This window comes from Mus caroli, unplaced genomic scaffold (assembly GCF_978045245.1).
Source record: "Mus caroli unplaced genomic scaffold, Mus_caroli_1 scaffold_4, whole genome shotgun sequence".
NCBI lineage: Eukaryota > Metazoa > Chordata > Mammalia > Rodentia > Muridae > Mus > Mus caroli.
The window spans coordinates 78,905,974-78,922,094 of NW_028227259.1; the positions used below are offsets into that span (position 1 = coordinate 78,905,974).

At 40.5% G+C, this 16,121-nt stretch overlaps 1 protein-coding gene and 1 long non-coding RNA gene across 2 annotated transcripts in view; one reads left to right on the plus strand and one right to left on the minus strand.

Annotated features, from left to right (window-relative positions):
* Pdcl2 (phosducin like 2) overlaps positions 1-16,121 on the minus strand; it is a 20,961-nt gene continuing 4,840 nt past the window's right edge. Inside the window, exons 2-6 of the mRNA XM_021162805.2 lie at positions 13,600-13,720; positions 12,908-12,998; positions 6,555-6,698; positions 5,484-5,692; positions 1-426 (exon numbers count right to left, since the gene is read on the minus strand). Of these exons, the coding sequence (XP_021018464.1) occupies positions 275-426; positions 5,484-5,692; positions 6,555-6,698; positions 12,908-12,998; positions 13,600-13,720 (717 nt within the window). The 3' untranslated portion in view covers positions 1-274. The remainder of the gene's footprint in view (positions 427-5,483; positions 5,693-6,554; positions 6,699-12,907; positions 12,999-13,599; positions 13,721-16,121) is intronic.
* Positions 10,423-16,121, plus strand: part of LOC147005167 (uncharacterized) — a 20,322-nt gene continuing 14,623 nt past the window's right edge. The window contains exon 1 of the long non-coding RNA XR_015046843.1: positions 10,423-10,630. This is a non-coding gene — a long non-coding RNA (uncharacterized LOC147005167). The remainder of the gene's footprint in view (positions 10,631-16,121) is intronic.

Consider the following 16,121-nt stretch of genomic DNA (forward strand, 5'->3'; position numbering starts at 1 on the left):
TTTTTGGAAGTGATTAGGCAACACAGAGGACTTAAAGTATTTGTTGGGTTTTGTCCAACAGGAGTCAGAAAAAAATAAGTCACAAAATATTAAGGAGTAAATATTCATATTTGCAAGAGACAATATTCTTAAATACCTGAAATTTTTTCAGTTGACATGTAGGTTATACTTCTTACATAAGAATGAAAATGAGGTCAATTCATTTGTATCTTATAAAGTCAACAGGAAATAAAGCATTCGATACATACACTGTAAAGCTATTTATTAACTAGCTCTACTTAGCCTCAGTGTCACTGCCAGAGCTATCGCTGTCATACATGGAGATGTTTCTAATTGAAGACACCATCATATCTGCAATGCCCTTTTTGGGGTTTTCTTCCAAGTCAGTCTGTATCGCTCCAACTTCTGATAGTTTCCATTCAAGTTCTACAATAGATAAAAACCTATCATTAAACTGGATGAAAATCTTGGAAAAATTGAAACAGAAGTTGACTTTGTTAAAAATTAGCATGGAAATTAAGGCTGGTGAGATGGCTTATCAGGTAAAGGTGCTTGCCACCAAGGTGCCACCAAGTCTGACAGACAACCTGAGACTGAGCCCTAAGATCCACATGGTGAAGGAAGAAAATGAACTTCTGAAAGTTATCCTATGGACACACGCACACACACAGGCACACATGCACACATGCACACACACAAGAAATGTAAATAATAATAATGTGGAATTGAAAATGCATTTAAAATGAATGACAAAGTGTTATACTATTAGAATTACACAGGCAAGTTTGTCCTTAATGGGAAATGGGTAGAAATGTTTATCTTAAAATGACTGAAAATAAGAAGGTCAAAGTGTACACCAAGAAACTAATAACCCTAATGTGGTAGGTCATGCTGTAATCCTGTCATCTAAGAAGCTGAAACAGGAGGATTGCCACAAGTTCCAGCCCCCCCCCCTCCACACACATAAAAAAGAAGAGGAGAGAGAGAAAAGGAAGAGAGGAAGAAAATGGTGTAAACTTGAGGAGAAGCATAAAGAAGAGATAAAATAGTAGAATTTGGTTAAAAAAAAAAAACCAGGAAGGCAAAAGCAATAGAGAGGACCGGAAATCAGATCAGATCTCCTGAATCACAAGTAGCTGCTTGCTTACAAGATAAGGAAGAAATCAAGTAACAAAGAAGTCACGTGTGTCACAACCAAGCTGACAAGATACCATCATCCCCTGGCATCAAATAGGCAAACACAAAGTAAAATTCTCACAAAACCAAGATCCAGTACAGGTGCGAATAACTAAGCAATTCATAAAGATTAAAATTCAATATTTTTTTAAAATGGGCCTATTGGGATGAGACATACACCAACACATCTGAAAATGAGTTAATGGAAGAATTTGAGGAAAATATAAATTATCAAAATAAGTCTATCAATAACAAAAAATAGTCAATTTGATGTCTCTAAATGCCTATCCATGGAAATCTATCATTCTCTTATGTTTATTAACTAAATTCTGTATAAGCAGAATGTTTGTAAAGGAAACTGAAATATATTTTAAACAAAATACCAAAATGGGAACAGCTAATCTATAAATATTCTAAAAAATACATGATTTTTCACTTTAACACTTTAACAGCTAGTCTATAAATATTCTAATAACTATATGATTTTTGATAGAACTTGATAATAAGGTATATGAAATTCTACCTTATTAGAAATAGTTACATTATTTTGAAGCAATAAGTACAGTGTTCTATTAATACAAGGATAGACAAAAACAAAACAAAACAAAACAAGAATCCTAGTAGAACAGAGAAGAGATCTCAGAAATAAATTGAGGCACTTAAAAATTACAGCAGAAACAGAAAACACCTCATTCCATGCCCCAGGATGGCTATTTTCGAAAACCAAAAACTAACCAGAGTGGATAGGAGCCCAGAGGACTTGAGGGCTTGAGAGCCTTTCAGATCCTGTCGCTGTATATCGAGTGTCCTGTGGTTCTGCTGCTGGGGGAAACTGTGTGGCAATTTCTAAAACAACAACAACGGACTTAAAGTAGAATTCCTGTGTAATCTGTAAATTGCAGCTCTGGGTATCAGCAGAGAATGGAGACAGGAACTGCAGCAGGGGTCAGCTCATTTCATGGTAGCAGCATTAATAGTAGATCAAAGACAGAAGGAACCTAATGGTCTGCCTATAGAGGGATGTATAACTAAAATGTATTATTTAGCCTCAAGAAGGAAAGAGGTTGTAAGGCAGGGCAGGGCAGCACATCTGTCTGTACTTCTACTACTAGGGATGCTAAAGCCAGGGAGATCACAAGTTCAAGGCCAATGTGGGCCAGATTCCCTTCTCAAAAAGAAATGTATAGAATATGTTGAAAAAGATGATTAAGGCAGTGAGAGTTCATATTATGCATATTTTACAGTTTAAAAATAAATGTAAAAACAGAGGGAAATGAAATTTCAGTAAATGGCATTAGAGCAACAGAATAAAATCAGTTCCCTTCTTTTTAATATTTCATTACAATGTTATTTAAGACCTAAGCTAAAAGTAAAGTTACTAAAAGAAAATATAGGGGTTTTATAGGGAAGTATAATGGATTTTAAAGGGAAGCATGATAAGTATAATATAAAAAGATCAATAAATTTCACTATCCTAATATAACTTTTTCCTAACAATTAAAATGTATACCTAGACCCAGGTATGCATACCTAGAGCCTTAGCTGTTTGAGAGACAAAGGAAAGACTGTTTGAGTCTAAGAGTCTGAAGCCAGACTTTGTATCAAGGGGGAGAAAAGCAATGTTGGCCTGGAAGTATAACTCAGTGAAAAAGATCTTGGGCTCCATCATATATACCCCGAGAAATACATATACATAGAGAAGAGAAGTCTGAAGCGGTAAGCTTCCGAGAGCCCGAGAGTGATGCTGTGGAAGCGGTGGGCAGAACCCCACACACTTCTGTAGCTCACCTGAGAAGACAAAGCATAAACAAGAGAACAAATGACCAATACCTACTAAAGAATGCTTGACCCTACTACTATTCCAAATTTAGATGGGACAGGGTAATTTGTAGCACTGACATTATAACTCAGGGGTAGATCACATGTCTAGTAAGCACAAGGCCCTGAGTTCAATCCCTAATAGTGCCGGGAACAAATAGATAATACTGTATATTCACCAGCTTGACAAAATCGGACCAGCATAACAATGTTAAGACCTGATAGATACGTGGGTTAATGAGAACTCTCATAAAAAGCCAATAAGAAGAGAAATCAATACTATCATTGGTAGAACCTTTGTTTCTTTTCCAGTTGTGATAAAATATTCTGCTAAAAGAAACTTACGGGAGAAAGAGTCTATTTAGCTCACAGTTTCAGGTTATAGTCCAATATGTCTGCAGTTAGGGAAGAGCAGTGAATGTGTGCATACGTGCTCAGCTGGCTCTCTCCACTCTTACATACTCCAGCACTCTCTGCCTTGGGTGGTCCTCCCTCCCTCCATCTCTCCCTCTCAACATAACAAAAGCAATCCCCTCAGAGACATAGCCAAAGTCCATCTCTCAGTTGATAACTAACTTTTGTCAAGTAGACAGTTAATATCATCACAGACACCTACCTTCCAGGGAGTGACAAACACACAAGTTGTATTTAATGAGAAAAGGATAAAGTTTAAACTTATTAAGGTATGAAAGGAAGAAATTTAGAAAACTATAATTGAGCTTTAAAAAATGTTTCAGGATGATAGACTGCCATTTACTGAATAGTTTCAAATTTATAATATAATCAATCCCTACATTTCTATGTGTGTATATGTGCTCGAGTGTGTGTGTGTGTGTGTGTGTGTGTGTATGAGTGTGAGTGCTAAATACACACATGCATAGTCACATATATATTATGGCTAAAGAATAAGAAAATGATTCAGGCCCTCAAAACATAAATAGAATAACCATATGACCTAGCAATATAATTTTGGTTTTTTCCCAAAATTATTGAACATATAATCTGTACATCCATGTTTTAGCAGCATGATTAATAACAACCAAACTGTAAAAGCAATGTAAGTATCCGTCGATGAAGGATGGATACCTGCAATTTGGCCTATGCAGACATTGGGTCATTGTTCAGACCTAAAAAAGGTAAGGAATGAGCCTTGACAACAGTGTGTTGAGCGATGCTTATGAGTAGGCACAAAAGAGGAAAACCCAGCATTGTCCTACTTATATAATGTGTCTCAAATCATCAGCTTCATAAAGACAAAAAGTAGTTTGGCTTCCAGGGGTTGGAGTGTGGTGGTTTGAATGTGTTTGGCTAAAGAGGTGCACTATTTGGAGGTGTGGCCCTGTTGGAGTAGGTGTGTCACTGTGGGTGTGGACTTTAAGACCCTCATCCTAGCTGACTGGAAGTCAGTCTTATAGTGGCCTTCAGATGAAGATGTAGAACTCTCAGCTCTTCCTGCCCCATGCCTGCTTGGAAGCTACCATGATCCCACCTTGATGATAATGGACTGAACTTCTGAACTGGTAAGCCAGCCCCAATTAATGTTGTCCTTATAAAAATTGCCTTGGTCACGGTGTCTGTTCACAGCAGTAAAACCCGAACTAAGACAGGGAGGGAAGGTAAAATGAAAGGTTCCTGTTTAATGGGTCCAGAGTTTTATTACACAAGATGATAAGAACTGTGGCGATGGATGAAAGTCACAGCAGCACACAATGTGGATGTTTCAGCTTCAGTATCCAGGCATGGAAAAGACAAACGGATGACTTTAGGAGGAAGAAAAAAGGTTAAAAAAATAAACTCCAGTGCTGTATGCTATAGGAGAAAATGTAATTGAAAGAAAACTGTTTTTCTGAGACTGTTCCCGAGCTGAAGACTCATAGGGAATTATCGATCAACAAAACTAGCTACCATCTGGCGATAAAGATGAGGAATGTAGGAAAAAGGAAAAACTATTGGAGACAGTGTGAGCACAAAGGGCTGTCTGGGGTCTGTAGCGACTAAGCCCAGCCTGGCTAGAGCAGACATTACACAGAACTGAAAAAGAGATGCAGAGATGGACTGGATTCTACACTGGATCATTTATACTTTAAAGTTATTCTAGACACATACCATTAAGAATTTTAAGTGAAATGTGCTATGATATTATAAGCATGACAGGAGGACACCTGCTCTGGAGAATAGAATAGGGGCTGGAGAAATGGCTGCAGAGACCAGTCCCAGCACTCACATGGCAGATCACGGGAGGCTGTAACTCCAGTTCCAGGGACTGCAGCACCTGTTTCTGGCTTCTGTGGACCCTGGGCATGCACATTGACACAGGGACACAAACATACTGTAGGCAGACTATCATACACACTAAAATAATTGTTTACATCTTAAAAGTAGAAGAAAATTAAGGGGAAAAACTTCAAAGAAATAAACTTTCATACTTGTTCATCTAGAGAAGTTTTCACTTGTTAGTTTGGTAAGCATTTAAAAACAAACACTATTACCTTCTAGCTTGAGATTTATCCCTCCACATTCTATAATTCCAATGAATTTGCCTTCTATCTGACCATTTTTATAAACAAAAATTGTTGGTAAACAGTTGTCATGGTAGTGTTCAATGCAGCTATTCACGATGGCTTTAACAAATTTGGTTTCTGGAAACTTTCTTGCTAGGTCACTTAGATGTTGGTTAACCACCAAGCACATTGGGACACTAAAGAGAGAATACACAGTACACTTCAAACACAGACCACTCCTCTTAGGCTAGAAAAATAAATAAAACCTCTCTTTTGCACAATATAGATCTTTGCTTTTTACATAAAAGCATATTCGTGCCTTGTGCTGTGTCCTTTAACAAAGACGGACTGTATTAAGGTCCTCTGGTTTTTATTGGAAATTCCACTATTGCCTGGGAATGAAGCTAGTACCATGGGAGTCTGGTACCTAATTTAGGTAAACTATATTCCATTTAGCATGAATTTGAGCCAGTTCCTAGATGAAAGATCATAGGAACACAAATGATAACGAAAGGACGTGCATAGGGAGTCTGGGGCAGTCCTGGGCTGAAATGAAAGGACCTGACACTTGTCACTGATTAATATCCCTCATCTCACACTCTGACTCTCCTGACGCTAACATGTTTCACCCACAGTCTTCCCCATCCTGGATCCCAGTGTCTCAGCTAAAACTTAAAACTGATTGAAAGCAGGATCCCAACCTTCCAGTGCTGCCTGCTTCATCCATCACAGAACTCCCGTTCCACCCACCCTCCAAATGAAGAAAATGAAGGTGTATGTTTGGGGGTGGGGGGACAGGGTCAGTTCCAATCTCATCTGCTCAAGCACACCATGATAGACTAGGGAAGGGTCATTTGTGACATTCCTTGTGTAAGCAAGCACAGATTAGAAATGAAAATATTTTAGCATACTTAATTTAATCCCTAAAGATAAAAATTCTATAATGTACTCGTGTGAATATATGTTTCTTTTTCTTAAATATTCCTCATCACAGACCCAAAAGCTAGGAGTGTTTCTAAAGGATCACAGCACCAGCATTCTGAAGTATTGTAAAATTACCTTGATCTATACAGATGAATTACAACCCACAGGTCTTTTTCTGCATTTGTGACTTCGTTCACATACTGATTTCCAGAAATTTCTCTTAGTTCCCCAAATTTTTGTTTCTTCTTAAGTGCTTTCCATTCCTGTAACCGCTTTTCTCTAAGTAAAAGAAAAATATTACAGAAGCATTATATTCTTTTATTTTTGTATATTTATTCTCTCTCTTCTGTCCTCTCTCTCCATGTGTGTGTGTCTATTGGTCTGTGAGTTTGTGTTCCAGGTGCTTGCATATGCCTAAGAAGGCCAAAAGGCCTCTAATTCCCTTGTATTAGAGTTATTGGCAGTTTTGAGTCTTCTGATGGGGCTTCCAGGAACTGAACTCAGGTTCTCTGCAACATCAGCAAGCATTTGTAACAACTGAACCATCTCCCCTTCCCCCAAAGTATATGTTTTTCTGGTCAATCAATACCCAATAATAATTTAGAGTAACAAATGTGATGCCCATACATATCAACACTGTGAATGACTGACTAACCCCCAAGGAACATAGAACACCATATAACCTCTTTTGGTATGAGAAATGGCACTACTGTATGTATAGCAATTGTAAGAACTTTATTACTGACTTTGAATTTATTTTTACTTAAGACTAAGTGTTGTGTAACAGTTTCCTGGAGATTGAAACATTCCACCCTGCAGGGAGACTCCTTAAGCAGGAAGGTAAAAAAGCTCAGATAGCTTCAGGAAGTTCCTGAAATTGACCAGAGTCACTAGGACCCTCCTTGCTAGAGTAAGGAATAAGCACTGCAAGGAAGACTCAGACAAGCAACACCTCAAAGAAGACTCTCAGACCAGACCAGCTGCCTGGAAGAAGCAGAACCAAGTTGAGCTACCTGGAAGAGGTTTAGATTGACCGATCAACACAGGAGAGGAGGCTCTCATTCCCGCTGAGCTACCTGCAGACTGTGCAGTATGCTTGGGTTCCCAGCTCTGTGAGCTGAACCCATGATGGGGTGGATCTTGGTGATGCAGCTGTCTTTGAGTCAGTTCTGCACCTGTAAGTAGCCCCAGGAAAACTCATTGGTTCACTGTTGGACTTTGGTACTTGGTTCTGTTGTGGGTTCTCTACCTGGGGTGAGTAGATGTGTGTGCTTCATCTCTCCAGGAAAAGGTTTGTCATGCAACAGTTGGTGAGTTAGGTATTGGGCCTGCAAATTCTTTTTTTCTTTCTTTCTTTTTTTCTCTTCTTTTCTTTCTTTCTTCTTTCCTTCCTTCCTTCATTTTTTTTCAAAAGTTTTTTTTTTGTATTATGTGCACGAGTATTTTGCCTGCATGTATGTCTGTAAACTGCATTCACGCCTGCAAAGGCCAGAGGGGTGCATTAGATCCCCCAGAACTGAAATGACAGATGTTTGTAAGCTGTCGTGTGGATGCTAGGAGCTGAACTTGAGTCCTCTAGAAAAACAGCCACTTCTCACAACCTCTGAGCCATCTCTCCAGCCCCCCTGCAAATTCTTGTGTACCAAAAACAAAACAAAGCAAAACAAAACAAACAAGCCAACAAGCCTTTATCAGTGACTACTGTGAGGAACAGTAATATTGTCAAAGGTTTGTGGTGTAACCAGTCATTACTCTAAGAACATTAACTAATGTTGTCCTTGCAAAACCTTGATGAGGTCAGCATTATTATTATCCCCAGTTAGATGCCTATAAAATAGCAAGCTGTTATGTAGCCCAAAGCTTTATTTATTTATTAAAATAAATTGATTACAGATAGAGGCAGCAAAGGAAGGTGACTGAGAATCCGACCTCTATCATTGGGTTAAACAGGGTTTACATGACAGATCCAGCATTTAATAGTAGCATAAACTTGGGTGACTTATTTAACTTCTTTAGTTTCCATTTACTCTATCTTTGCATGGCAAAACCTTGTCACATGGGATCACTGGGTATTAAATGCCATAACAAGATATCAACCTGACTGCAGTAGGAACCACTCTACCTGTGCTGGGGAAGGGCGGCATTTCCAGAAAGGGCTGATCAGGAGAGAAGATCAGTCCTGAATGTAGGAGGTAGTGTTTCATGGGTTGGAGTCTGGGCTGCCTAGCAAGGAGGGAGCAAGCTGAGCTTCCACTCCATCAAGTTCCTGCTACCATGATGTCCCTACCATGACAGACTGTGCCCTCAAAAACAAAATCAACTTTTTCCCCCTTAGGTTGCCTTTGTCAGGTATATTATCACAGCAATAAGAAATGTAACATGGTAACTGCCCGGCAATGCATGTGGCACATGGAGAGCTGATTCACTTCTATTATTTATTCATCCACATAGAATGCTAAACCCTTGTTAGTAACTCTCAAAATTTACATAGTTAGATGATTAAGCCATGCTTGGATTTACTGAATAACCTCAAGTCGTTTACAATACACTTATAAGTTCCTATACTTAAAGTTTGCGAGGGTACTTTCTCTTGTTTCTCTGTATATGACTCCATCTTCCTATTTTCTGTATTCTTTTAAAAGTGGTTACATTTTAGCATGCGTATATGTGTGTGCATGCATGCACACATGTGTGCATGTGCATACCTGTGCATGCTATTGCACATGTATGGAGATCAGACAATATCTTGCAGGAGTTGGCCCTCTCCTTCCAGCAGATCGGTTCCAGGAAACAGACCCAGGCCATGGGGATTGGCAGCAAACACCTCTGCCCACTGAACCATTTCACTGGCCCTCATTTTCTGCATTATTGATGTTCTGGAATCTAGAACTATGCTAATCCCTCTGGGAATACTCGTTCCCGAGGGAGCTGGTTCCAAGAAAAAGAACAAACACTTGCCAGGCAACACCTTCTTCAAATGCAAGCCAGCCAGCTCTGAACGCACACCCTCAGTTGTTTCTTCTTTCCTTTCCTTTCCTTTCCTTTCCTTTCCTTTCCTTTCCTTTCCTTTCCTTTCCTTTCCTTTCCTTTCCTTTCCTTCTTTCTTTATTTTTTTTCTTTTTTCTTTTCTTTTTTTTTTTTTTTTGTGGCAAGGTCTGGCTATGTCACTGAGATTGGTCTCAAACTCCTTGGCGCTAATCCTCTCGCCTTAGCCTCTCAGGTGTTTGGGACTGTGGGCATGTACCACCATGCCTGGTGTCAATCTCCGCGTTCTTTCTGTGCTTTCTGTTTTATTTCTTTCTTATAAGGCTCCCTAGCCTAATCATCCTAGAACCCAGTACCAGATGACTAACAGACCTCATCCAGAGCCCACCTAAATGATTCAACTGGCCAATCATAAGCCTGCTTACTCCTGCCTCGCATGTCCGTTCCCACAGGAACCACAACAGAGGCTGTGTCAGGTATTTTTCCCTTGCTGCTTTTGATCCTGACCTGTTCAGGAGCTTCCTTTGTGGCCCCATGTGCCACGGTGTGGCCCTTCTTCTTGAGAAGGGTAACTATGGTGGTAATCCCCTCCTGATCATACTGCGTTAAAGCAAAAAAAAAAAAAAAAAAACTTCTCCTGGGCGAGCTTCAGAACACACTGGCCTCATTTTGCATGTTAGACCCCCAAAAGCCATAAGAAAAGTCACTTTGCGTAACAATGAACCCAAACACAATGAAACCCAAAGAGAATAATAAGGCTGAGCTAGGTCTGCTACTAGGTTCCTTCTTATTGGTACAACTATCAACTTCTCCCTCCCCCTCATTTTCCCTAGCTTTTTCACTAGAAAGGTTAACACATGGGCGTTAGTCCTGCCATCAGAAAGAGGCAGTGAGTGTTCAGTGGCCTGCATTTTGTACTTAACAATCAAGTCAATTGTGATTCACTACATAGACAGAAAGCTCTCTGGCTATTTTAAGCAGAAAGGTACTTAACCTGGGAAATTAAGCACTTTGCAAACTTGCTGAGAAGTAGGCCTTAGGCTGGCCAACCAGGAATGACTCCCAGAACAACACTGCAGAACTGGTCTGCCAAGGCTTTCTTTGCTGCAATCCAGAAACTGGGGAATCTAGATTCCAATTGTTGGCCCAAGTATCACATTACTCTGAGACTCTGAAGCACAATGACAACTGCTGGCACCAGGAACCAGGCTCCCTAGCAACGATAGGTAAGAAAACGAAGCCAGAGCAATGGCTCCAGAATTATGACAGAAATTCTAGATCCACTTAAATGGATGCTCTAGGCTTATTTATTTATGTACTTATGTATTTTTCTTCATTTAATATAGTTCTGAGCTCAAATATCCTGTGAGTGTGTTAGCAGAACTAAAACACATTTATTATCCTTGGTGCAGTAAACTCTGAGAAATGCTTTAGCTTTAGCTTTTAGCTCCTCTACCACTGTAACATGCATCAAGAGAAAGAGGAAGGCATGTCAAAGAAGAGAGATTTGTGTATTTGCCACAAACACATAATGCAGATATGTTCACTGGCACATTTTGACTTTTCTTCTTTCATTTAGCTATGGGAACCTCAGGGTTTAATTCACTTGCTATTTCATAGCTGGCTACCTACCCAGTGACATTTTTGTCCCTAATTTCTTGAAACAGATATTTGTCACTTCTTTATCTTATCGCAGGCTTTGTTAGAGTCTAAGTATCGTTATAGATTCCTCTTTTGCAGCTTGCAGGAAGACTACACTTGCAAGCCTCCTTGTGAGACTACATTGTAACCAATGAGAGAGGAGTGAAGAACACAAGGTATCCATCTCTAGTACTCAGACCACAGGTGCCTTGGGCGGGGTCCACACAGATCCCTGGTTCACAGAATTCTAAGGTGATGTAGCCCTAATGAAAAGTGAGTTCCAGGCCAGCCTGGTCTACGAAGTGAGTGCCTGGACAGCCAGGGCTACACAGAGAAACCCTGTCTCGAAAAACCAAAAAAAAAAAAAAAAAAAAAAAAGAAAAAAGAAAAAAGAAAAGTGTCCAGGCCACAGTCACTGCCTGGGAAAAAGCTGCTCAAGAGAGCTGCAGGAGATGGATCAAAAAGTGAAGGAACCGCCCAGCACACCTTTAATCTCAGCACTTGAAAGGAGAAGGCAGGTGGACCTCTGAGTTCCAGGACAGCCAGGGCTACACAGAAAAGCCCTGTCTCACAAAACAAAACAGTTGAGAGACCACCACCACGATATAACTCAAAACATCTTTAAAATTTATTTTTATTTTATTTATGTGTATGGGTGTTCTGCCTACATGTATATCTGTGTACCACTTGTGTGCCTGCTGCCTATGGAAGACAGAAGAAGGGGTCAGAGCCCCTGAAACTGGAAATGCTTGTGAGCCTCCTTGTGCATGCTAGGAAGCCAGGTCCTCTGGAAGATAAGCCAGCGTTCTCAACCACTGAGCCACCTCTCCAGTCCCAGTTAGCTTTTTGATTGACACAAATAAGTCCTGTTTCCATTTACCGCTCCCTCCTATTTGTATCCAGAGCTGGTATCTAATAATCTCCTTTCTATTTATACAGCCTTTTTTTTTCCGACTTGATTTTTTTCTCTTACGATACTTTCAAAGTTAATGTGTTGGGTAGCTATTGTAGTCACCAAGGCAGCAGGTAAGAGGATGGATGGACTTATTTGGGCCTGTGGTTCCACAGGGTTGAGAGTGCATCCTAATGAAGAGCTACAGCACCACACAGCCAGAGCAGGAAGCTGAGAGCTCACATCCTCACCTGCAAGTGCAGAGAGAGTCACCTCTCTCTACTTTGCAGGGCAGGACTAGGAATTCTCAAAGCCCACCCACAGTGATGTGGTTCCCCAGCAAGGCTGTTTCCTTCCCCAACCCCTCCTCGACATTATCGCCAAATAAAGACCAGATGTTCAAATATCTGAGCCCCTGAGAAGAAAAAAAAATCCTACACATTTCATATTACAAGTGCTGTAGGTAATAACCCTTCAGGGAAATTAAAGAGAATTTACTAAAATGAGAAACCACTGGAGGGCTTCACAAATTTAAGCAACCAAAAGAAAGAATCAGAAAGCCAAAAGGTTGGACTACGGTTATTATTAATCCAGAAACACTGATTTAAAAGGAGAATGAAGAGTGAGCACAGCCCAAAGGGCCTGAGGGCCGGTGTCCAGCAGGTCAACATTATATTGTGAGAGTCTCCAAAGCAGCAGACACACAGAGTCTCAAGTTTTCAGAACTGCTGGCTGACAGCTTCCCAAATGTGACTAAAGATGCAAGTTCCAAGTCCGGCACGTCAGATACACTTCAAGTAGGATGAACCCAAAGATACCCATGTGCTAACACAGCTGAGTCAATCTGTCAAATGGCAGAATCGTGGAAGCAGCAAGAGAAAAGCAAGTTATGGCATAAAGGAGATTCTTCGTAAGCCTGTCAGCCACGTTCTCACGTAAAGACCCCGCCCCCAGTACCACAGTGCTGTACCTATATATTTCAATAGCTTTTATGTCTTCTTCATCAAATTCATCTTCTGCTTCTTTCAGTTGTGCAAGTGTCATCTTCTCATATGGTTTAACTAAAACAGAAATCTTAGGTAATCAAGTTGTTCAAACATTATTTTTGCTTTTTACAATCAACTTCTAGGAAACAAAGAAAACAAAACAAAACAAACCCCCACAGTGTAGACAGTGGAGATCAACAGCACCGTTAGCAAACCTGTAGTGACCAGCTAAAACATGGTTACACATTACACAAACTGTAATGCGTAATGATTCCCTCAAAACTGGCAGGACACTTGCAAGAGTCGATGGGAAAATCAATTCCATCCCATAAATGTAGGTTCCCCCGAGTACATGGAAGGATTGGTGAATAAGATAGCATACAGAAAGGACAAAGAAAGGGTGATCCCAAAGTAGAGGGACATAGTAGATACAAGTCACGGGGTTCCTAGCGTGTCTCTGTGTCACTGGCTTCCTAGCGTATCTCTGCACTTTAGTAATTGGCATGTGCCTTTCAACATACACATCGGCCATTTTCCTGGCAATCTCCTCATTTTGAGTGGATGGGCAGCATTTGTATGAAATGATAGCCAGTTCCCTCCCCCATGTTTCATGAAGTGTACTTTATTCCCTTCAGTGTGCCATCCCCTTCCTGCAGCCCACCAGATGCTCACATACCCATGGCCTCCTGCTGTAAGCGCAACACCATCTCTTCAATTTCATCTTTTGGTTCTTCTTTTGGAGGAAGAATGCCAAAATTCCTTAAAATTTCATTCCATTCTGTATCTTCGTTTGGATCCTACCCAGAGAGAGAGAGAGAGTCTTTTAGCATAGTCGTGCATTGTAAAATGGGCTGATAAAACTGACTGACAGGCGGCGGCTCGTGCACATACAAAGCTGTTCCCGGAGCCGAGGTTTCAGGAACAAGCCTACTTCTCCCACCAAGAATGGGGCCACATGCTTTGATTTGCAGGACACATCTGTCTGCAGCATCACAGAGAAGTTTATAAAAAGATTATCTTAGAGGATGCCCAGATGGCTCATCTGGTAAAGGCACTAACTTGTCACACAAGCTTGGTGACCTGAGGCAGGATCCAGATCCCACATAAAGGTAGAGAGAGAGGGCTGACCTATCCACTCACACTATCATACATGTCTCGCCCACACCACGCACATACATATAGTAATAATACATTTTAAAAATCAATTTAGACCACCTATATAAAGTATTGAGAAAGTAAGCTTTTAAGTCTCAGAAAACGCATTGATGACTACAGTGGACAAACCCAGTTCACACGATGTCCAAAGTATGTAATTTCTTCTTTATGTGCCAGACTGTCAGGTGAACTTGTTTCTTTTTTGAGGCACACAGATTCAAGAACCCTCATAGCAAGCTACCATATTGTGAAATGTTCTACAGAGAGAATTACATATTGAGAAAATGTGTCCTGGAATGCAGGCAGGTCTCTGTGAGTTCCAGGCCAGCCTGGTCTCCACAGTCAGTTATAAGCCAGCCGAGTCTTCATAGTGAGTTTCAGGCCATCCAGGTGAGGCCCTATTTCAAGGGAGGGGAATAAAAGAGGGTGTGGTTGGGTGCAGCGATGAAAGGCTGTGATCCACTCAGGACAGGTGTTCAAGTTCAGCCTTGGCTACTTAGTAAGATCCATGCCAACATACACAACAAGACCCAGTCCCAGAACACAAAGCTAAACTACAGCAACAAAAAGTGAAAATGAGAAAGAAACAAAAACAAAACGAAGAAAGAAGGCATGGCTGTGGATAAACTAAAAAAATAATTTAAATATAACTAAATCCTACCAGCAACTGCATGTTCTCTGTTGCACAGCTAGCCAATCTAAATGCTAAGGACTGTAAGATTTTTATCTATGGTTTCCCCAGGAAGCATCAAGTTCTTCATTTCACTTGTCTCGCATGGGCTCACTGGGAATTTTGAAGCTATGGAATAGTATCTTTTAATAACTCTAGAAAATTTCTCAGATCCAAATATTCCTCAACTTCTTTCTAAAATTTTCCTATTCCTATTTTACTAATTTTTTTTTTTAAAAAAACCTCATCCGTGGATTATTTTTAAGCCTTTTACAAGTTTTGGTCTTTTATTGCAAAACTTTTATTTCATTGTCAAAAGCAACACATTTTTCTGACATGTTAGAAATTATTTCTTATTAAGTAGCAATTTAAAATTTCAGACAATGGCCTTAGGAAGATGGCTTTGTATATAAGAGCATTTGCCGCTCATTGCTGAGAACCTGGATTAGGTTTCCAGCACCAAAATGTGGGCTCACAATCATCCCGAACTCCTGTTGTGGGGGTCCACTGTCCCCTTCTGAGCTCCAGGGGCACTGGCATGCACATGGTGTAGACACATACATGTTTGCTGTGCTACTCGGGCTTCTATTGCTGTGATAAGCATGACGACCACAAGGAATTCAGGAAGGGGAGGGTTTATTTCAGCTACAGCTTATAGTCCTCTGTGAGCTGGGAAATTAGTGAGCCGCCAGTGTGCACATTTCTTTTTCTCCTTGGCTTTTGGAAATATGTACATTTAGAGTGCTTTTCAGACACTAAAAATGCCGAAAGCATCATACATCAAGGTCCTACCAGCTTTTCTCAGTTTCACAGTTACTGAAGAGGACATTAGCCTTGAACAATGGCTTTAACCCTAGTATGCATATCTTTGTCTCCTTGGGGGCAGATATTTTGAACTAACCTCTGATGAGCACCAGTGCCACATTTTCAATGAGTCGTGAGTTGAGGCCTATGACAGAAAAATAAATAGCAAGCCAGCATCTTGGTGGCACCGGGGTTTCAACCCAGAGAAGCACAACCTGGCTAGAACGCGTGGGCCCAAACAGAGTGTGCAAAAGTGATTCAGTTATTTTGGCTTCAAGATTTATTTATTTGTTTATTTATTTGTTTGTTCATTGTTTGTGTGTGTGCCTGTGTGAATTTGTGTGCACCTTATGCACACCGTCCCCACAGAGGCAGAAGGCATTAGATTCCCTGAAACTGGATTCACATATGGTTGTAAGCATCCTGATATGGGTGGAAGGAACCAAACCCAGGCTCTGTGGAAGAGCTGAAAGCGTCTGTAACCACTGGACTCTCTCTCCAGCCCCTTACTTTTAAAACATTTTTTAATTGAAGATAGTATTTATCTTCATACAATATGCTTTGATCAT